The sequence below is a fragment of the Spea bombifrons genome, chromosome 11 (assembly GCF_027358695.1).
Source record: "Spea bombifrons isolate aSpeBom1 chromosome 11, aSpeBom1.2.pri, whole genome shotgun sequence".
NCBI lineage: Eukaryota > Metazoa > Chordata > Amphibia > Anura > Pelobatidae > Spea > Spea bombifrons.
Window position 1 is genome coordinate 16,052,724 of NC_071097.1, and position 23,235 is coordinate 16,075,958.

Below are 23,235 nucleotides of genomic sequence, written 5' to 3' on the forward strand. Positions count from 1 at the left end.
AAACTGAAAAGAAGGTAGACTGGCAGGAAGACATCGGGGAAGCATTTAAACCAGTCCCTAAACATTGAAAACATCTATTTACCATTTTGAGTTCACCTACAAACATATGGAGATGCATAATAACCATTTAGCCCATCTTGTCTGGATATTTTCTCTTGCGTTAAGGACATTAATCTGTCCATGGTCTTGTCTTAGATTCCCTCACTTCTATACCTGGGAACTCTCAGGGTATGACTTGATTGAGTTTATTCAAGAACATAAAAGGTAAACTGTGTTGCAAAGCAGAACACACACAACAGCAGATTAACCTAGTACATGCAGGGTTAGCATCTGTATACTGGCAAAAAACAACATTAGACCTGAAAGCAAAAGTCAAAGTATCCAGTTATTGTGTAAATGTTCCCCTAAAGTAGTGTTTATATGTGGTAATGCAATTGAAACATACTTAAAATAGAGGAAATGATTGGAATCCATGTGATTAAACATTTTGAGGAAATAAAACAATGAGAAGTCTGCGGGGATGTATTTACTTACCATACTAAAAAGTTCAAATGTTTTATGCGGAACAATGAACTAGCTGTTAAAAGTGGCAATCATGCCGTTTACATTCAGAAATAAGTCAATCAATAAATTCCCGCTGTGAGCCTGGGGATTAGTAATTCCAAAGACTCTCTGTATAGCCTCTAAAATCAGAATAAAATGCCTTTTTATGCCTTAATATCTCTGTGTACTGTCCAATTATTCTCAACACTGGTGGATAGAATTGGGCTCAGTTTAAGGAAACAGCACTTCCATTGCCATGCTTTTAATACTAAATAAAAATGTTGCTATATAATTTAAGTACTGTAAAGTTGTATCCTTATGTGTTACTATGTGTACCGCGATACGTTGTTTTCCCAAAAACATCAAAAACGAAAAGCTAGCGATACACGGATCCCCTCCCTGGTACCATATTGTCTCTGAATCCACATTTACATGATTGCATAGAAGTTTGCAAATTAGCGAATAAGGCCAATCCTAAACCCTATGTTCCCTTTTATCCACTTAGCACATGCCTGCTTATCACATCACGTGAATCTGCATGATAATGCCTCCACACTTTTGCTGCCTCTGGGATACTTTGCATTAAACCAATTACCCTCATGACATATATTTGTAAACAAATTTACTGGAAATGGTGTAAATTAAAAATAAAATATCGGTACTAAAAGAGACTTGGTTATGCTAAAGAGAAATCGGAGTGCATGTGTGTGCCATCCTGTTTATATTACAGAAGAAGGCCAGTGTTTACAGATAACTTTGACTCTGTGACCTTGATGCACAGGATGTCTGCATATCTCACATCTGTCTTCAGCAGCCTCCTTTTTTTTCCAGGATATTATGACAGAGGGTGATAATTGAGTTAGCATCAAACTGATGGAGTCCATCCACAGGAAAAAGCTACACAAACAGACAAAGGCCATTTTGGTAGGACTTTAAGTTAGATGGGGGCAGTCTTAAGGTGGGGAGGAGATAAATACAAGGAACATTTGATGTGTGCTAGAACAGCAAATGTAAAGATTGATGTAAAGGTCGCTAAGGCACAAGAAGACAGAGGAACGGAGGTAAATAAGCCAACAAGCTGAGAGACATTTCTTTGACATGGAGAAGGATATTCACAACGTCACCATTTTCACTGGGATATCAGACTGCGATTATGATGAATGGGAGCCATCGGTTGGGCTAATTCCAGCTGCCTATCTTCTGATATTCTTCTTGGGAATTACTGGCAATGGACTAGTGCTATGGGCAAGCCACCGGCGTAAGGGAAAACCCAGAACAGCTGACTCTTTCATCCTACAGTTGGCACTGGCTGACCTTGCTTTTGTGGTAACGCTACCACTATGGGCTGTCTACGCTTCTCTGGGATACGACTGGCCATTTGGCAAATTTGTATGCAAACTCAGTGGATATCTAGTACTGGTCAATATGTATGCCAGTGCCTTTTGTCTGACCGGACTCAGCCTAGACCGATATATTGTCATTGTGCTGTCACAAAAACCGGGACACCTACGCTCACCATTCTCCAGCCCACTGGCTAATCTGGCTACTTGGACAAGTGCGGGTCTTTTTGCCCTTCCTGCCCTTATCTTCAGAAATACAGGACAACCAGATGAGCCATGGGACAACAGAACAGTCTGTTATATGGACTACGTAACTATAGACAGTAGTGGTCAAACCCATCTGTGGGAAGCAAGTCTTGGGTTCTCTTCCACACTTCTTGCCTTTGTGGCTCCATTTTGCATCATTCTGTTCTGTTATGTTGGAATTGGGCGCAGAGTATCTGGACACTTTCGCTTGCCTGTAGTGGCCCATAAGAAGCGCAGGTTATTGGCCATCATGGTGGGCCTGGTGGTTACTTTTGGAGCATGTTGGGCTCCATTTCATCTGTTAAAAAGCATCTACGTGCTAATGAATGCAGAGGTGCTGCCTCTAAACTGTGCTCTGCATGTTTTCCTTAATAACCTACACCCATATGTTACGTGTTTAGGGTATGCCAACAGTTGCATGAACCCCGTTTTGTATGCGTTCCTAGATCCCAGGTTCCGAGGACACTGCAGAAAACTGCTAGGATGTACTATCAACTACACAGGACAAGGGAAGCATATGGAGGAAAGGGGACTCCCAGAACATGGAACTAACGGAGCAAAGATATCTACTGAAGAAGAGATGGAAGGGATTAAGGAATAATGATAAATAGATTAACTAATAACAGACATATTTATGACGCTTAAGATATGATTTTGAAGAATCAAACAAGTGCTACAGGGGAAGTTCAGAAAAAAAAACACATATCTGAGCTTGTGTGTTGGATGAATGCATGCAGATAAAAACAAACAAAAAAACAAGATGCTTTATTTTCTCTTTCTTCCATGCATAGGTTGTTAACTGCATAAAATGCTTCAAATATAGCTGGGAAGATGAATTTGTACTGATAGAAATGTGGGAATTGTCAGATCATCCAGTTTTAGAATGTTGTTATCTGAAATATTTTTGTTGCATTTTTTTTTTTATTTTATCGTGATGACTTTTATTTCCCATTTATTTGCATTGTTTGGCCGTTTAATATAAACTGTTCCAGCATCCAAAAACTATTTCTGATCACAAAAAAAAGGTCGAATTAACCCAAAATGTGGAAGCACTTAATGATCTGTGTGGTTGTTGGGTGTTGAAAACCATCGGGGCTAGGGGGAATTGTAATATTTTGTATATTCTTTGTAAACAAAATTTTTTTAGTGCATTAGCAGAGAAAGGCAATCCCTGACATTCTAAGAAGTATGACTCCCACGATGACAGCTACTGAAACGTCAGCGATAGTCTGTGTGTGCTGATCTCATGCTAAATATTAAAATTTTAGCTGTTTCACCCAGTCCTTAGGTTTCCCTGGATAGGGAATGTAAATAAACTCTTTAGATATGTGTGTGCATGGGTCTATAGGATTTGTAATTTTCTTTTCTATTAGTGAAAAATAAAGTTTTTTTTATATATAAATGATACACGTCTACTGTCAGTATATATACTAAATGATATTAAATTGAACGTAACGCTCTCTGTTGTACAGTAGATATTGTTTGCTTAGCACTGAATAGGGTAGATTTATTAAGCCGTACCGTGTTAGAATACGCATATTTCCTGTTTGGATGGAAGTGGAAAAACATTTTATTACAGAGCTGCTCTAAAAATAGTTACCTCCATAATGAGGTAAGAGCATCATTGTATATCATATACAATATATATTTTTTTATTGTATATTTTTAAAGTTGCACTGTAAAAATGTTATTGGAATAATACATAAAACAAAAAAACAGTAACAAAAACACAATTTATCTTATGTACGCAATTCACTGTAAATAATCATAACAGGAAATACCCAATATGTTTCACAGACATCAACATATCCCAGGTATTTTTCTTCCAAAAATTCATATTAACCCACAAATGTGTATTAAGTTTATATTTTCATCAAAACATCACCATCCCACACTATTTACAAGGGATCGCTGGTCATAGATCATTGGTCAGTTATTTAGAATAATAGCAGTGCACAGATTACAATAAGAGCAGATGTAGATCAGGCGTAAAGGCAGGGCCAGCTAAATCACATATAGGCTACCTGGGCAATTGCCCAGAACACCAAGCACCGGGGGGTTCCGCTGCCAGATGCCTGCATGGAGCAGGGCCAGTTAGGGAGACCTATGATCTCCGTGTTCGCTACCCCTAATTTTAATAAGAAAATAGATATTTGAGAAACAGTACATCCCACACATTATTACGCAAACTCTACGTTATAGAAAAAAAAACACAAGCTTTTTTGTCTGGTACATATCAAAGGGAACAATAAAACAAAAGAATTCAGATCGGGACTGGTTAACATACACCATGGTCAGGCCAGCACTGGACATATAGAGGTCACACTTATGGCATTTGGCGATTGCTGGCCTTAAAGCGCCAGAGACACATAATCATCCCCAAACAGAACCTGCGCAGGACTACCAATGGGAGAACAGTGTCATACACACAAGTAGGGAAGTAAACTGTCCGAAGTTTTAATACTTCATATGCATTTCTACCATGTAATATGGTATGTAATATCACTTACTTGGGCTTTATGTTCAATCAACATGTATAAACTATCACATATATTAGGGAGGTTATTTTTTTTTTATTTTTTTTTTTAAATGTGCCAGTTTTTAAACTTTTTACACGTTTTTCTTTTTCTTTAAATTAGGGATTTATGATTAGTTTAAGTTGTGCGGAAAATATCTGTATGTATATTATTAATATATTATTATTATTATTTTGTAATTATCTGAATAAAGAGGGTAGGGCAGGAGAGTGCGGTTCAAAGCCAGTCTACCAATAACTATGGTGCAAACGTATAAGTTATTTACATAAATAAATAATGTCAAGCCACTTCACTTATAATGAAAACATTTCTGCTATTAAACTCTTTGTTTTAATATTCTCAACCAGGCATCTCATCTAACCACAAGGGCCACCAATGATCACTGATTTATTATTATTGACTATCTAATCTATTTGACCAGAGCTGTAGATAAAATCCGTACTGTTGGTGGTCCGTAAGGACTGATTCGATATCTAATCGTATTCGACCGGAGTTACAGATACAATCAGTACTGTTGGTGGTCCATTAAGGCTGATTTGAAAAGCCTTCACTCACCTTTGACCGAGTGTTCCTACGAGGCGTTGAAGAGATTACCCGCTTTGGAGACACCTCTGCAACATATCACTGCTAACTTTTATCTCTTTGAGGGTTACAGGTCTAGCAAATGTTATGCAAGATCCAACCAGACCATTTGGTCGCTAAGACAAATCTATTTAACATTGATAAAATTGTCTTCAGAGGAAACCAACAAGTTTGCTTTTCAAGATTTTATCAAGGTCTGTAATGGTTCTCCCTAGCAAAATCTTTGCAGTTCTCTCTACAATAACGTGACATCATGGTCTCGATTCAATGACCCGATCTTAATCTCAAAAAACACAGTTAGCAATTGAACAGCCTGAATGTTCATACATTCTATGGTACAAACTGCACAGAAAACGCTACATTAAAATCATAGAAAACCCTTCCCTTAAAGTGATTAAAAGAGGTGTAGAGGTCCGGTCTACCCCCAGACCCAACTAAATTAAACACAGACACTATACAAGAACCGATTAAACACACTGCACATGCGCAGTCAAAATAAACCGTACCAAGGATCTTTTACTCTTTGAATGCTGGCATGTTTTGTACCTTACTAAGCATGTTCAAACCCCATGACTGTCAAATGCACTGCTATCCATCTGCACGCATGTCACATGCCAATCACATAAAAGTGTAAAATGTGTAATAAGATCTAAGCATATTTATTTTTATTATTCATTATTTCTTGCTTAGCATTATCTTTTTTAGAAATAATCCATGCCAGCTGACACCATACATTTCATAACAATGATCATGGGCCGTGAATAACGGTCGGCATGCAAATTACATTATCTTCACCAACCATCAGCTGCCATTCAAACAAAAAGAATGCATTGTATAACCTTTTAGTTCCAGTTTAATTCGTTATCAAACCACCTCTAGTGTCTGTTGTTATTTTTCTAATTTAGATGGGAGTTTAGTAGTTATCATTCACAGAAGGTTCCCAGCACCTGGACAACATACATTTTTGTTTTCTCATTAAGCCTCATTAAGTGAATTAGAATTAACTAATTAATAGCAATACATTGTTAAGTGATTTCCAGCGCTATATACCAATACATGTGTATGTCAAAGGGACACTCATGATGCCCATGATAGCTGCATGGTCCCTTAAAATTTTTATGGTGTTCCTTTTTGCAGAATCCCCCAAATGCATTTTCCTTTTCCTCACAGCCTATTAGGCTTGAAGCAGATGCTTCAATGGGTAAGTAGGACCACAGAGGAGGTGAGCAGCTGCAGCAACAGGGCTGCAGCTTCTTGGTTTGATGAATGCATATTAAGTACTCACAGCGTATATATATATATATATATATATATATATATATATATATATATATATACGCTGTGAGTACTTAATATGCATTCATCAAACCAAGAAGCTGCAGCCCTGTTGCTGCAGCTGCTCACCTCCTATATATATATATATTATAAATGCATTCTTCTTTAATGGGGCTGTTAGAGACATTAAATTGCCCCTTTGAGCAGCTCAACAAATTCAACTATGTATTGTGCATTGTTAAACACTCCCCCCCTCTCCCATCTGAAATATGGTTCACCCTAAGATCCAGTGAATAAACCAAAATAATGAGTTTGAAAGAAATAAAAGAAGTTTAAGACATTTTTTGTGTGCAATATATTCTTTAGATGAAAGAAAGCATAACATTAGACTTTCTGATAGGAGTAATAACACTTTAATAAATTATCACAAACCTTTACAAGATAATCACCAGAGATATTTCTGATAAGGAGCTGCCTGTTGCATTCTCTGCCTGGTCAGGAGTCTCTGGTAAAATGGTATCTTTAATAGTCTCTGGACATGCCTCTGTAATCTCCTCTTCCGTATGTGTGGGTACTATGTCTGGAAGTACAGATTTGCAAAAAGGGGGATTCTGACAAGGACTGCTTTGATCGGTAGGATCTATTGGTATTGCATCTCTTGGCTCTGGATGCTTGCGACTCCTGTGAGCAGCAAGGTTGTCTCTCTTCTCAAAACGCTGACCACAAATATCACACGGGAACTGGTAGAGAGAGTCAGCATCATGTTTCTTCATGTGCCAGTTCAGGGACGCTTTTTGTCTACATGTGAAACCACAGAACTCGCACCTACAGGGAAGTCCAGGAAGTATAAAGAGATGGAGATAGTGAACAGCATTTGGAATAAATCAGAATCTACAACAGTCTCCTAATCCATACTAAAGCAAGTGACTATCACTGGATACTAAATGATCCTGTTCTCAAAGCATGCTAATACATGCTATTAATGTATTAAATACCATTATTTACTCATATTGCCGTTTTCCAATACTTTTAGGAGCAGATGTCACCTAGGAAGGATACTCTCATCTTGTGCAGTTGCAAAGAGCAGTATCCTGCCCTTGAAAGAGTGAATTTAAATCTTACAGAACCCCAGAGTTTTTATATTTTTATGTTTAAACATATTCTTTTGTGTTTATTTTACATAGTTAAAGCAATCGGTGGCCCTTGTTCCATTTGGAACACCAAAACACACTTTCATGAAAATGATGAAATCAGGAGAAGAACTGAAGAATATGAAAAGATTTTGAAATAATAAAATACATAAGGAGTAAATAAACAGCAATGGAAAATTGATGTATTATACTCACTGAAGGGGTTTCTCCCCGGTGTGAATGCGTCGATGGATTATGAGGTTACTGTTAGTACGGAAAGCACGGGCACAGAATTCACAGATAAAGTCCCGACGATCTAGGAAAGACAAATAAATAATGTCCATTGGATACAAATATACCTTATCTGGAAATTCATATTAGTGCGGGTAAAGCAAACAAAGACATGCTAAGCGTCAGCCCTGTTATAGTTCAAAGTATTTTAAAGCTGGCATTGTTACCACTGTGCTTCTTCTCATGCTCCTTGAGGTGTTTCTTAAAGTTAAACGACCTCCCACACTTTGGATCAGAACAACGGAATGTGCGCTGATTCACGTGCTGGTATTTCTGGTGGTGCTAAGTAATACAAAACAAACAAAAAAAATTTAATTAACTTTCAGCTCCACCTCCCCCAAAATACAGAAATCCAAGGTGCCAAAAATCTCCATTACCGCATTTCTTCCATTTGGTTTTTATATCATTTTTCAAATGTTACCATAACTTAAGTCAGCCCAATTGTGTCCCAATCTTCTCAGGAAGAACCCCACCTTTAATACTTACATTCAGATATTGCCGCTTAGAGAAGATTTTCCCACAGTCAGCAAATTCACACAGAAAGAGTTCCTGAGGATCAGCCTTCCTACAGAACAGAACTATATATTTAATATTAGCTCTAAAATACATAGCAAATGTAAGGCATAGACTAAAAGAAATTGCTATTATAGTGTGAGAAACAAAACCAAACAGTCTTAATGCTTGTAAAAACAACATCACAATTGTCACAGTGTCTATAATCAAAGGGCCCACCGTACTATAAAAAGTGATCAGTGCGTGGTTTAAAAATCTGTGCTAATGACAGCTTAATCCGGTTAAAAAAACCCATAATAATTTCATAGATTATAATAAAGTCCGGAAGACTGAAATCCATCAACTGAACCTGGAGGTATTGTGTTGACAGATAGAGTGCTTGTATTGTATGTGGCTGTCTTTTATTTAAAATGATTTCATTTATATTTTTGACAGTATTACTTTCTTGTGTTATTTTTTCTCTTGTGATTTTGCGAATTAACATTGTGTGGAACACTGATGACTGCTCTGAGCTTAAACCACACACTGATCATTATTTGCAGCTTGTCAGTACCGTGGGCCCTGTGAACACAGACAGTGCCTACAACCATTTTTGAGATACAGAGACTTTTCCAGTTGACTCAGGTTGTCTATTAGGCCTGTTAGTTGTTTTTGTTTCTCACATTATATTAGCAGATACAATACAGAGACAAGAGTAAATGCTAAGTATTAATTCTTTTGTGTAGAATTTTAAGACACCAGAGATGAGTAAGAACCAAATTGATCACATAAGAATATGCATGTGTTAGAGATTGTGGGGTTTTGTATAAAGAGCAATTCTGATGCAAAGTGATAAAATGGAAACCAAAATGAGTGCGTGGCAAGTTGCCTTCATACATAATAACTCCCCTTTAGGCAATCCATTAGGCAGTGAGAGATGTACTATACTATTTCAGTATACTGTATGTCAAGATTATGAGTTATGTATGAGGTCATAGCGTAACAATAACATACATGCTGTTATCAGTCACTTGCTTTATCTTCTTATTGCAGATTTGTTCCACCTCCTCAACATGTGGCCTGGTCCTGGTGAAGATACAAGGGAGGACAGACTTCAGTGTTGCACAGATCACCAAAATCTATCTGCATGCAATAACTAAAGGTCACTCTATTTACCTGGAATGGCTCTGTACACTGCTGTCCATAGAATGACTTTTTACCTTTGTGCTTCCTGAACTTTCTTTGTGGCTACAATTTTGGGAGAAACCAAAGTAAAGTCCAATCAAATACAAAATGCTATGAAAACGAATCCAAGTTTAAGTTTAAAAGGCATATTGATCATTTGAAACCATTTTGCAATTTTGCTAGCACAGCTAGAAATTGCCTGTTTTTTCCTAACAAAAAGTCTTGGGTATTTGTTATCTACTATGTACTCTACTATTTGCTTGGCCTTTAAATTTGGACATCACAACACGATATCGTTCCCATAGCTGGCTTTTTATCTATTCCGTCCACCATTGTATTTTAGGATGAAGCTTAACATCAGCTTCATAAACTCTATGATAACAGAACTACAAATACAGAAAGATGATTTGTTGGGCTCATCTAGCTTGCTCTCATTTTACCTACTGTAAGACCTGAAACCTTGGTCCTTAGTTGTGTCTAATGTCGAGAACATTTTAGCCTCATAACATGCATTCCTTCTGCACACCACCTCTTGATGTACTGATACTGCCCTTGGTGAAGTAATCTTAATCTATAATGAATGCAAAGCTCCCTGGAGGGCTCATGACATTGTCAGTAAAGGTGGAACACAGTGAGGACCTCCTCCTTTCCTACGGTCTGCTCCTGTACCACATACATTTGATATTAAGTTTAGCATACCTCTCTGAATCCACCATTAAAGCAGAATCTGGAAACGTATCTTGCTTCTCAACAACCTTGTCAGAGTTCACTTCCATTTGACAAGTCTTAGCTGATATTTTAGTATTCTCGGGAGAAGTATCATGGTCCCAATCTACAGAAAAAGCACTTGGTGAGATATTCCAAGTTAAAATATTATATAATGTAATGATATGCTGTGTCCCTTGAACCATTACTCTGAATTTACCACCCACAGCCACTCATGCACCTAAACTCTATCGCACAAGATATTTTCCTCTGAATGTGTAATGTTCTCAATGGCATCAAACAGTGTCTATAGAAATCCTTGAAATATCTGTTTTTCTAAAGCAGTCAGGGGCAAATTACAACACTACGGCAACAGTAGACGGCAGTACCATTCCATGAAATGTAAACTTTTGATAATGGATAGGATTGCAGGATGATGATTATTTATGAATTTGGTAATCCCATAAAGAAACATTAATAACTACATGGAACCACAGATTGTGTCACACACACACATGCCATTTCAATCTGTTTAAGGCATATAAATAGGAGAGAACACAATCATATGAATTGTTTGTTTAAGTACAGACAACACCGCATTCTTGTAGAGATGGAACGCAATGAAAGTTTTGCATAAGCCTCCTAAAAGCTGAGATTTGACTCTGCAGATGTTTAATGATTAACTCTTTCATAAAGCCAAAGCTGGAGCCTTGGCAAACCTTAAAAGTTCTAAGTGAAAAATGGTAAGTGACAAGTTAAAGCAACATTATAATGTCCTGTATAGCCCAAGCAAAGGAGAATGCATATTAAAGTACTTTTTAAGCCCAGAATATTGTCAGCATTATCATATACCTAGAATGTTGAGCCAAGACAGAAGGACAAATCATGTCACAGTAACTTAATAGAAGAGGCGAGTAAAAATATTCTTCTTTAATGGGGCTTTCAATAATGTACCTGAAAGGCTTCTACTTCGAGTTCTCTTTAACCATTTGTTCTTGCTTAGGCATTCAGTCACTGCCTATGGAGAAGAGAGAAACATACCTTAATAAGTGCAAATGTATGACTAAAACAAAAAAAATGCAATGTGTGGATTTCTGCAAACTGTGTAATTGTTGTATGAGCAAGTATGTGTGATTAAGAGAATGAATGAGTATATTAATGAGTGAATGAATGTTTGTAAATGAGTGTGTGATAGCATGGATGGGGGGGTAGCATGGCATAGGGAGCCTGTAATCACACTCCTATCATGCCCAGGTTCTAGCATGTGCTGGCTGCCTGGGCATGATAGGAGTGTGATTGCTGTTAGCAATTTTTTTTAGTCCAATTTTGGTGTGTTACTTACTTTTAATAAAATATAGAATAGAATATAACAAACACTAAAACACCCGGCAGTTACCTTTTCTTCCTATCTGAACCTGCAAAATATTTCAGATCTGGTTTGTACAGATTTTATGTCAAAACTGCCATTCTGTTAAATATGCAATTCATGTTTTCCATTTCGCCCAAAAAATAAATAGTTCATAACATTTCCTTACACTATGTTTTGACATGGAAGTCGTTTTAAAAGTTGGAGAGATTTGTATTTTCCTCAGGGGAAATCATTGTGAGAAAGTATAGGATGAAATATGTGGGTTCTTACCTGTTTTAGGTGCTTCCTATCTGGAGCCTCTCCCTGTTGCTGACTTAGTGGGCTGTTTCCTATACTGTGCCTGGTTTCTTGATTAATTAGTTCATCTGTAGGCCCTGAAGCAGCGGGGTCCTGTGTGCAAGGACTTCCTGAATGAAAAATGCATTGTTATATCAAACAGTTTCGTGGCCTTAATTCACCATTTGCACAAAATATGGGCCACAATAACAGTGGTTTTCCAATTCAGGAATTCACTTACTGGTCACTTGTAGAAAATCTCTTACCTGGGTTTCCATGGATTGCAGCACCTGCAGGACTCTGAAGATGTCCTTCAAAAATGTTCAATTGTGTTTCATTAGGGCTACTAATCCCATCTGGCAAATGCGGGCCTGTATACTCTCCAGAGGGTATATTTTCAGTTTGTTGCACGGTCTTGTTAATCCCTGAGCTTCGTTGGTCTGTTTCTTCACATATGACACTCTTCAGTGGCTCCAAGTTCTCAGTGAGTGCGTGTACTCTCCCTTTCTCTGTTTTTTCTGATGGCCTTCCATGTTCCCTTTCATCTCTTTCGAAGTTCTCAGCTACTGTTTGTGGATTGCTCCATTGGTTTTCATGTGTATTCTCAGTCTCATTTCCTCTTTCTGGGTTATGAGTTTCAGGATGCAGTTTTATACATACTTTCTGTCTACTAAGCTTTCCAGACTTCCCCTCTCCAATCTTAGCTGGGGCTTCTGTGCTACTGTGCCACCCTTCCTGTACAATACCATTATCACATTGTGTCACCTGGTCTTCAATGGTTGTAGGTTTAACACCTACACTATCAGACAACCTGTTCTGTTTATTACTGTCTCTTTCTTTTTCTGAGCCATCTGCCTGTGGATCCCATTGAAACTGATGGTCTTCTCTGCATCCCCACAAAAACACTGACAACTCCTTTGTCCCCACATGGAGGGAATGAGAAATTACAGAGGGGGAGCAAGGGCAGTATCTGCCATGTTGGTGACATAACAATGCCAGTCGTTGAAGAGAGCTCAGAGAAACTGACAGAAGAGATGCTGGAATTTGATAAACACAGAGAATTAGTGTTGTTTTCCCTCATGTACTAATTACAGATTACAAATGGCTATAAAAAAATGAGAAATATATTACCTGTGGTTTCTGGGTCGACTGATAATCTATAGCTATAAAAACAAGAAAGAAATGTTTCAGCAGCTTAGCCTTGATCTCCCCCCAGTGTATATATACACACACTATATAGACAAATTTGTTAGGACATTTACATTAAGACCATTACATCAACAGGGACTTTTATGACATTGCATTCTAAATACATATATGTAGTTGCCCTCCACCCCTTTGTTGAAAGAGACAAACCAAGACAATTTGGACAATGCTATTCTTCCAACTTTGTGGGAACAGTTTGGAGAAGGACCTTTTCTATCCCAGCATGACTGTGTCCCAGTGCCAAAAGCAAGGTCCATAAAGACATGGTTGGATGAGTTTGGTGGGGAAGAACTTAACTGGTCCGCATATAGCTCTACAAATGCTCTACTGGACGAATGGGTAAATATTCCCATAGTAACACTCAAAAATCTTGTGGAAAGCCTTCCCAGAAGATATATTAATGTCTATGTATTTAGACTGCGATGTCATAAAAGTCCCTGTTGGTGTAATGGTCAAGTGTCCAAATATTTTTGTCCATATGGTGTATAAAGAAAAAAGTACACATCGCATCAACACTACCCTCAGTATGAATGAAAGATACCTATGCCAGTACGGGTTATTTAAAATTGCAACAGCGTTATTCCACGCCTATCACAAAAAAAAAAATTCTACTACTACTGCTCATTCCTACAATATTTATGTTGGTATTAATGAAACACAGTATCTAAACAACCTTTACCTAAGCAACATGGCAGCTGCCCAATAGACTTTTAGATAGTATGACAATCTATTACTTTTGTTTGGGCCATTTACTAGTTGGCAAACTCCCTCCAGATGGCCAAAAAATAAATCATACAACTTAATGCCAACCGTCAACATTACCTGTCAAATATGGGTGTTAACTATTTAGCCCCCTATAGAGTCACCCTTTGGTTTCGTACGAAATCCTCCAAGCATGAACCGTGGGTTTCACTGATCTTTCGTTTGTGACAGAATATTATAATAAAAGTATTATTGCACATAAATCTGCTGCAGCTCTTAAAGAAGCCACAACCATGACTTTGCCTTTTTTTTGTTTGGAGTTACTTGCTTCAACTTGGCATTGACATACCCTATGCCTGCCTTGTGCCTATTTCATTGGATCTACCAGCTTGACCTTCAGCTTGGCCTCAAGCTAATTAGTTTATATAACAAAACCTGTCCACTATGTTTTCTTATGCTCGGTCTCTGAAGAGTGACCAGACCACTTTCACAGGCATGTGTTGCCTTCTAACAGGATCTGACTCCTGAGAATTGTTGCTACACTCAACGTCTAGCAAAGGAGACAGCCGACAGGAGAGTTTGTGTTTCCGGTTCTTCACTTCACTATACAATGGTGACACTTCTCCAAATTTTCTTCAGCCATTATTCATAAACTATTAAGGGGGAGCTTAGTACTTCTTGTTGGAAAAACCTACTAGTGTTGGCCTTTTGTAATGACTCATAGACCGAGGGACCAAACCTCTACAGGTTTGCCTACGGTTCTCCAACTGCTTCACCATAAGACCAGGTAAGATCCCGATTTTACCCATGTGTACAGGGCTGGCGCAAGGATTCTTGCCACCCTAGGCAAAACATAATTTTGCTGCCCCCTGGCCCCACCCCCACAAGCCCCTCCCCTTTACCACTCCCACTCCTCCCCATAGTAACCGCAAGCCGCGGCCATGCTTACTGAACGACCGCAGCCGTACTTCTAATGAATGACCATGGCCGCGCTTCTAATGAATGACCGTGGGCGCGCTTCTAATGAATGACTGTGGGCGGGCACCTACTTTTCCTATAGGTGGCGTCGGCCCTGCATGTATATGATAAAATAGAACCTCCTCCAATAGCTAGGTAGTTTAATTAAAGGAGAAAAAAAAAACTCCTTCACTTGGTGTGTCCTTTTATATACGGAATTACTATGAAATTGTTTTGCTGCCTAGTTATTTGTTCCGAACGTATTTTTAACAGGCACAGTTAGTCTGCAACTTTGATCGGCTCCCCACCTGTCCAAAAGAAACTTGGCAACTTCAGAGTGTAAGGTGAATCCTAAGCGGTCTTTAAGTGCACACCATTCATCCAAATGGCTGCCCAGACGCACGCGACATTTCCCGCGGCGTGCGTCCAGCAGGCGCCTCTTCTCACGCCGAACAGAAGCCTGCAAAATAAGGACTTTGTTTTAGGGGGCGTGGCTTTACCAGGACTTTTTATGTGACTTTGGGACCACTAGATATTATGTAAGTAGTTATTTATGTAACCAACTAAGGCCTTTAGAATGTTTTTAAATAAATGTTCTGCTATTTCTATACACACTATTGTAACGTTTAGGGCTAATACTGAGAATAGGCTTAATACCCACCTAACATTTTCAGATAATAGGAAAGATGGACAAGGGGCGGGGACAAGGGATTTAAGGCTAAAGGCGGGACTGTCCCTCGAGGTAAGAGACTATATGGTGTGATTTAAGACGGAAATCGATCACCTTGAGAGACAAAATGCGTTCTGAACGTGGATTCCTCTAATATCTGGTGTTTCAGCTGTACTTACACTTGATATCAAAGCAGAAATAAAATGCATATGCACGGCTCATAACGCGGTGAAGCAATGGGGACTGGCCTTAAATCACAATAATTGGCAGACATGCTACAATAACGAAGATATCTTTATTTATATTTATGTTTTTCTGTTAAAAAAACAAACAAACGCCCAAGCTCACCTGCATCGCCCTTTTAAGAGCGGGGTCCACCAACGCTCGCCCAAGGTTTGGTCGTCCAGTTCCTGAGTCAGCTCTCGACGCCTCCTATCGTCGTAAATCTAAACTGAGAATTGAGATGTAAGTACAAGAGACGTAACACCGCTGAAACATTCAGTCTCCGGTTACTGCAACGCCAAGATCTTTCCAGCCGAATATCTGAGCCGTAACAGGGAGCGGAAGTCTCTTTGATGCATTTAATTTTGTAATTGTGGCCACTATCCTGGCATCCGACAGGCAGATCAGTATTCTTCAACTGGGTGTTTTTAATTGAAATAAGCAAAAGATAGCTTTCATAAACCAGATTGTCAATCCCCATCCATAAACATACCTGCATAGGTTAAACGTGTATTTACTATTTTCTTTGGCAGTCATCAGAATCTGTAGATCAGAACCAAGTAACTGAACCAAAACCCACAGCAGTGGTACAAGGATTTACAGAATGTAAGATTTAACTCCTTAATATCCTTTATACCTGGAAGCTAATTTTTTTATACAGTGAGGGACTGACTGAAATACCATATTTGGTCAATTATAATACGAGGTGTTTTTCAGAGCAAATGCTCTGACAAATACCCCTCGTCCTATAATCAAGGTCGTCTTCTAATCAGACCTCAAATGAGGTGTGACTATGAGACTAAGATCCAGATCCCTAGCAGCGCTGCAGGGGACCTGGATCCTCCTGTCTGGTAACTTCAGCTGCTGCCGGGACTTCCACTCGGGCTTCTATCACCGAGCGACGGCAAAAGTGCCGGCAGCGGAGGTTGTCTATGTGCATCGCGCATACCTTCCCCCGGCTGCCAGAGAGGAGAATCCCCTGCAGCGCTGCGGGGAATTCTCTGTCAGTTGGTGAACATCTGTAGCTTCAATGATGCAGCAACGTCACATGACCTTCCAGTGCTCATAGAAGTTCCGGCGGAACACCCGCTGCCTCCACCAGACACCAGGGAGTCAGAAGCAGTGGTCAGTCGGGGGGTGGAGTTCGGTTGTATGGGTGACATAAGGCTTTTCTGGAGGCAGAGTGCTCCGTGAAATGCCTTTTAACCCCCTGTATGCCACTCTGCCTCTAGAAATGCCCTTTAACCCCCTGTTCCATGACATGCCTTTTAACCCCTATATGCCAGAGTGGCATATAGGGATAAAAGGCATTCTGGAGGCAGAGTGGCATAAAGGGGGTATAAGGCATTTCTGGAGACAGAGTGGCATATAGGGGGGGTGTAAGGCATATCAGGGAGGCAGAGTGGCAAGCCTGGGGGCAGGTTGGCAAATAAAAGAAAATAAAAATATTTTTCTCGATCATAGCTTTTATTAAATATGAAAAAATAGTTTACATGAATATTTACTAGTAAAACTTTTTTTCCTATAGGGTTGTCTTATATTCAGGCTTTTTCTTTTTTTCCTAAATTAATATTCAGATTTTGGGGGGTCATCTTATAATCAAGCAAATACAGTATATGTTGTGTCTGATGATAATCCAGTGCTTACATTACACATTGGCACTATTGACAAATGTAATGCCAGGTACAGGCGTCTTAAGAACTATTGCAGGCCACTAGGTGACAATCTTAAGCCAAGGACCTCCTGAAGTATTACCTGTACCTCATGCTGCACTAGAGATGCGTCTCGCGCTTAGAGGTAAATGCTAAAGTGGCATAAGGAGGGATTTGGGGTTTTAGAGAATGGAGAGACTTTGCAGTCGGCTACAGACACTTCAGTAGGAATCTAAATGATGAGGTGGCTGCTACACTGGGGCAGAAAACGGTTAGAAGTTTGGAGCAAATTTCTAATTAGGGTGTAGGGAGGGGTTATTAGGTTTAAGAAGACTGATAGCTGGAGTGATCGGCATACCTGGGAACTCTCCGGGTCAAAACCCTGATCCTCCGTGTCACGTGATCATGACAAGCCCCCCCACACCCCACCCATTTGTCAGCAGGAATGCCCCCCAACATCAGAAGGGCAGTCCTGGCTGTGTCCTGCAAGGGCAGGCTCCGGGTAGCCGGAGCCCTGAAGGGTTTGACTCGGAGATTCCAGGGGGAGCACTGCTTCTCCGGGTCAAGGCCCGAATCTTCCGGGTCACGGAAGCAGGGCCTTGACACGCCCTGATCCCCGCCCATTTTTCCAGGGGACGTCAGTGTGCAGTCCTGGCCCTGTCCCGCAAGGGAAGGCTCTGGTAAGCCGGAGCCCAGAAGTTCCCAGGTATGGTGATGAGCCTTTAGAAATAGCTTAAAGTGTAGGGTTTGGGCGGAAGTACTGGAAAAGTAGTGGAAAAAGAAATAAAACTCAGCCTTTATAAAATGTTGAATTTAATGAGACTAAAAGCAAGTTAAAACAAATATATAAAACAAGGATAAACATTGCTGTAAAATAACATCATTTTCTGTACATCTTACAACTTAATTATATGTCTAGTAAGGCCTCTCAATCTTAAAATGAAGTAAAAAGATTTACTTTGCACAATGACAAAGTTCTGCATTTAGTTATTTTCTTTCAAAATGTCACGGTTTCTTTATAACTAGGAATGCAAGGATGAAACGTCACACCCATTCCCTAGTTTTTGGCACGTGTCCTCCATCACTCCTCTGTAGACTGAAAACCGATGATTCAAATCGGGGTTGCAGTGGATTCGGTAACGGGATCCCAAAGCTCCTCCAGGAGTCTGGCAACCATAGTAAACACGAGAAATACGGGAGTGGAGAAGGGCCATGGAGCACATTATGCAAGGTTCCCGTGTGACATAAATTTCATACCCTGTGCACAAGTATGGCCCCTCTTCCCCCATTTCATTTTCCCTTGAAGGTCGCTTATGTTTTTCTCCTGCCATAGAACATGCTCCAGTGCCTGTTTTTATTCTTGAAGTTTGCTTTGACTCTTCTTCGGTTTTGTCCTTTATTTCACTGGGAGTTGTTTCCTTAACCTCCGTTTCCCCTACATACTCTTCAAGCAGGCTGTATGCTCCTCCACCTTGCCTCCTAGCTACCAGGTCTATAGCCACCATGCAAGCATGCAGCAGTATCCCCCCCCTCTTTCCGGTCTGGTCAGCGGCTACGGCCAAAACTTCACCACTTGCCTGATCCACCACTACAGCCCCTACACCCCGGCCTCCAGCTGCCTGACTTTGTCGTGCAGCTTCCAGGGCTTTGCACATGTTACGGCCAACTCTTTCCTTCTCTTGCTCAGACATCATTTCTCTATTTTCAGCATCTGCTCCCCTCTGCTTGGAATGAAACGTACTAGGCCAGTAACCTGCCCAAACCTGCTGCTCTTTTCGACTTTTTGGTGCTCTGGAGGGGATTTGCACGAGGAACGGATCGCCTAAAACATTCAAGAAGTCCTCTTTAAAAATGGCTGCGAGTGATGGTGGTTTCACAGCGTTGGCGCTATACACCACGTTTCCTGCTTTGGTAACTTCAGAATGGTTTATCGTCCCATTTATGGAAGGACTGCCATCCTCTTTTCCCACGTCCGTTAGCTCATCAGCGTTTGCTGGACAAAGCAAGATATCAAGCTGAGAGCTACAGGATCTCACCCTCTTCAGGTGCCGTAAGGTGTCAGGAAGGGGTTTACTAACAGCAAGGAGCTGAGCGATGCAGGAAATTTTTTTTTTATCCAAAATGGGAGCAGCAAAAAACATTGTTAGCGGCGGGCCCAATTCTGCTTCTTGAAGCTCCTGTTCTTCTTCCAGTGAGAGCACAGGAATCGCATGCCATGAGGAAGAAGAGTCATGTGTGTCTGTTGATGGCTCCATAATTCTCTGTAAACTGGATTTAGATAATTTACAGAATAAATTAAGAGATTACAGCACACAGTCCTTATTTACAATGCACTAACAATATATCATTTTATATGAAAATAATGGGGAAAATTTTGAAAAGCCATTATATCTCCATCCGGATCATAATTTTAGCACAAAATTGAATATTTTCTGCCAGCTTTAATAGATATATTAAATGCTCTTGAAAGCATCAAGATTCCAAGTGAAGCACAATAGATTGATCTGAATGTATGTACAAGCAACAGAATGTACTGGGATGGATAGTTCTATTCTAACCGTAATTCACTATAGTAATTTGCGAATGAATGAACATACATAATGAAAGAGATTATATATTTCGCTACTTGAATGACATCTCCCAACATTTTAAGTGGCAAAATAAACTATTGGGGAATAGAAATGGTGACAAGCATTGGTGAGTTTTTCACATAAATTCAAACCATATTATACTGTTACTTTTTTTTTTGTTTTTATTACCGTTCTCTCTCACACCCTAATAACCACCAAAAGTTGTGAACTCACTGAAAATTGGGTGATACACCCAAAATATTACATGATACTATTGATGAGATGTATGCATTGAAATACATTATTTTATTATACACTGTTTACAAAACAAAAATAAATGACTCATTACCGTCTGTACGAGCCCCCCTTTCGCTCACGTTACCATCAGAGCTCACGGATAACCCAAACTATATGATTGGCAGCGCTTTACGGCCCGTACGTAGCTCTACGCCAGAAAGCGAAGTGTGTGAGTAGGGCTTCAAAAGAATGACGCACTCTGGCGGCCATCTTGGAATGGAGAGAGTGGTCACGTGACTTGATGTCGCTGCTCAGGAGCCATGTTTGATGTGGCAACCCTAAAATAGTCGAAAATGATCTGCACTAGTTATGAGAAAAAAACATTTCCATATCGCCGATTTACTTTGTAAAAGATTATAAAGATAACTACTGTACAAGTAAGACGTTAAGGAGGGTTGTTAAGATGTTTGATTTTTCGCTAATTGATGGGAACCAATAAAATTTTTGGGTGCTTGTTTTTTTAATTTCCTTTTAGGGACTTGGCAGACAATATACGGGAGATAGATAGAAATACTTGTTTACAGGAAATGATGAGTAGCGGGCAGTGAGGATCTGCTTTAGAGAACAAGAACAGTACAGCTGCTTCAAGTAAGTTTGCTTAAAATGATTTCATGCTGTTTTTATTTTTCGTTTGTTTTAAAGGTTTAGTCCAAGATCCTGTCACATCTCTTTTCAACATTGTGTTCTAGAAGACCAGATTAACCCCTTTAACAATACCTTATTTTTTAAATTTTTAAGGATTTTGGGAAAAGCAATGTGTTTTTTTTTAGTATTGAGAGGGTATGGTTGCTTGTTTTTACAAATGAAAATATATTTTTTTCCTACTGCGCTATCGATAGAAACTTGCATTGTATCTTGTGGACACCACTGATGTCATCGTTAGTACCGGAGTGACCAAGTGGCACATACAGCTTTGGGCAAGCTTGGCAGGGGGCACCCAGCCTCCAGTCCCGTGGTAGACTCACTTGGTTTGGGGTGGCCATAAGCGGCCCCACTGCTGCCATAAACTGTGCTGCCTTTGGAATCCAGATCAATGGGCAAATGCATACATTTTCTTTAGTTTCAGTTCTGTCAATTTTGCCTGCCCCCAGGAGATGTGTACAGCCAGACACCTCTCCACGTGTGAGATATACAGTATGAAATACCTTGAACTCTGTGATTGATGGATCTCTTCAGACCCCCCCAGTGCATGCTCGAAAAGCGCTTCCATTGATTTTAGTGGGGGGCACTTTTCTGCCTTCTTTTCGACCCCAAGCCACGGAGCAGGTGGGAAGTTGCAGAGCAGCAACTTTTATCTCGTATAAGTGCTTTATTTAATTTGAACAATGTGTATTTAAGTACTCTCGGAGTATTTTAATATACATTCTTCTATAGTGAGGCTGTCTCTTTAAAATACACATTTATACAGCGCAATACACAAATGCACGAGTGAAGAACATCTGTATCAATTTTGTAGCCCTTGTGTTTATTTTGCTCTTTAGACACAATAATTTGCTCTTATTGCCTGTATTCCTTTGTATCCGTTCTATGCTTTTTTCCCAAAATTATTTTGCAGCAAAGACACATCCTGTAACCTTTATTGTAAATGATTCTGTGTCATCAGATACTATGAAACAGTTCCAAATAAAAGTTCATTAGTAAGCAGATTAAGAATCATTTCGGAACATCTGCCCAAGTGGAAAATGATCCAGTAACTATTTCAATTTCCTTTTGTCTCGTTTTTTTTTCAGTAGATTGCTCTTGCCTGGTATCATCAAACTTTCATAAAAGAATAATAGATTTTCATGTTTTATTAAATGTAGTCCACGCTCAAGCGCTTCAACCTGTGTGGAGCCAAACCATGTTATATAGACCTGGGAAAACACAACAGAAAATGTATCTGGTGGTAACATTTTGCAAGCCCATTGCTGTATATAAGTGTTTAGCATTAAGTCGACAGGATGATGGATGTCATGGAACCAGGGCTGCAGAGGACTTTTGGTTGTAGCTAGGAGACCAGGTCTAAGCTGTAATTGTCTGGAACTGTTTGTCTGGAATCCGCAGGAGTGTCCACTGGCCTTTTTAACCCTAAATATCTTGGATGCCCCTGGCCCCACCAGAGCGCCCTTTTCCACAAATATACCACTTTTGGTGGGGATCAGACGAAGGGCGGTTGGCAGAGGAGCACCTTGGGATCACCCTGAAAACAACGATTTAGGGCTATATGGACATTGCTGTGCTTGTTGGCCTGATGATGGCACCGGGCTGTGCAGGGTATTGTTTGTGGTGATGGGATGATCTCTTTTTCTGATAGAGTTTCACAATAAAGTGTTCTTTTTCACCTCAACATGACTTCTGTCTGATGCTTGGGGTGGGCTGCTATAATCACTTACCGTCCTAGTCAGGACCGTACATGCGCTGCATCAGCTAGATTTCGGTCAGCTACAGCGCCAGCACAACTCCATTCCAAGTCCTGCTTCATCTCTCTACCGCTAGTTCTGTCTAGCACTGAGAGGGTTAATCACCAAGTATCGGGAAGGAAGCAACGTTTGGCGGGTGTACACAGTCCGGGTCCCGTCAAAATGGAGTTATATTATTCTACATTATTTTACCTGTGACAGCTTAAAGAGAAGGCTCTATTCCTAGAGGCCTCAATTTGGAGAGTTCAGAAATCACAGTAGGACACAATATTCTTGATAGTTTATGTATTCCAAGTTGTTTGCAGTTGACTAGGAAAGAGGGCAATATTGTTGTTGTGGCTGAGCGCCAACACTCGAACAGAATATCTCCGCCAAAGTCTGCTCAGAGTGCTCAGTGATATATAGCTCCCCACCCAAACATCACTTGAAACTTGATGAAGAGCAAAAACAAAGATTATTTATTGGTTTACAGGACACATATTTGTACACACAGACCTTGTTGAAATATAATACCCTCCACTCTCACCAACCAAAAGCAAACACTCCAGCCGCCGGCCTGGCACTTTCTTCCCGGCCCTGTGCCGTGAAA

The 23,235-nt window shown here is 40.0% G+C and overlaps 5 protein-coding genes across 6 annotated transcripts in view; 2 read left to right on the forward strand and 3 right to left on the reverse strand.

Annotated features, from left to right (window-relative positions):
• LOC128468785 (uncharacterized) overlaps positions 1–23,235 on the forward strand; it is a 131,536-nt gene that overhangs the window by 99,163 nt on the left and 9,138 nt on the right. The window contains exon 2 of the mRNA XM_053450594.1: positions 20,791–20,835. The gene's annotated coding sequence lies outside the window, so the exon portion shown is untranslated. The remainder of the gene's footprint in view (positions 1–20,790; positions 20,836–23,235) is intronic.
• The window catches only part of NDUFV1 (NADH:ubiquinone oxidoreductase core subunit V1), a 587,185-nt gene that overhangs the window by 11,739 nt on the left and 552,211 nt on the right, over positions 1–23,235 (reverse strand). The window lies entirely within an intron of this gene.
• Positions 1,642–2,799, forward strand: LOC128468233 (apelin receptor-like). The gene has a single exon (XM_053449923.1). It carries the CDS (start codon positions 1,642–1,644, stop codon positions 2,728–2,730), a length of 1,089 nt encoding a protein of 362 aa, XP_053305898.1. The 3' UTR covers positions 2,731–2,799.
• LOC128468763 (zinc finger protein 692-like) lies at positions 6,914–15,927 on the reverse strand. Its single transcript, XM_053450559.1, has 13 exons — positions 15,855–15,927; positions 15,145–15,296; positions 13,103–13,134; positions 12,238–13,008; positions 11,966–12,102; positions 11,281–11,344; positions 10,321–10,453; positions 9,613–9,684; positions 9,451–9,522; positions 8,431–8,509; positions 8,112–8,226; positions 7,870–7,969; positions 6,914–7,348 (listed from the first exon to the last, which is right to left on the reverse strand). The coding sequence occupies exons 1-13, from the start codon at positions 15,858–15,860 to the stop codon at positions 6,958–6,960; spliced, it is 2,124 nt and encodes a 707-aa protein (XP_053306534.1). The 5' UTR covers positions 15,861–15,927; the 3' UTR covers positions 6,914–6,957.
• On the reverse strand, positions 18,177–20,385 carry ADAT3 (adenosine deaminase tRNA specific 3). Of its 2 annotated transcripts, none has more exons than XM_053450580.1 (2): positions 20,300–20,385; positions 18,177–19,641 (listed from the first exon to the last, which is right to left on the reverse strand). In XM_053450580.1, exon 2 carries the CDS (start codon positions 19,633–19,635, stop codon positions 18,403–18,405), a length of 1,233 nt encoding a protein of 410 aa, XP_053306555.1. In that variant the 5' UTR covers positions 19,636–19,641; positions 20,300–20,385; the 3' UTR covers positions 18,177–18,402. The 2 variants fall into 2 exon arrangements, with proteins under 2 accessions (XP_053306555.1, XP_053306554.1); XM_053450579.1 differs by having other exon boundaries at positions 18,177–19,648.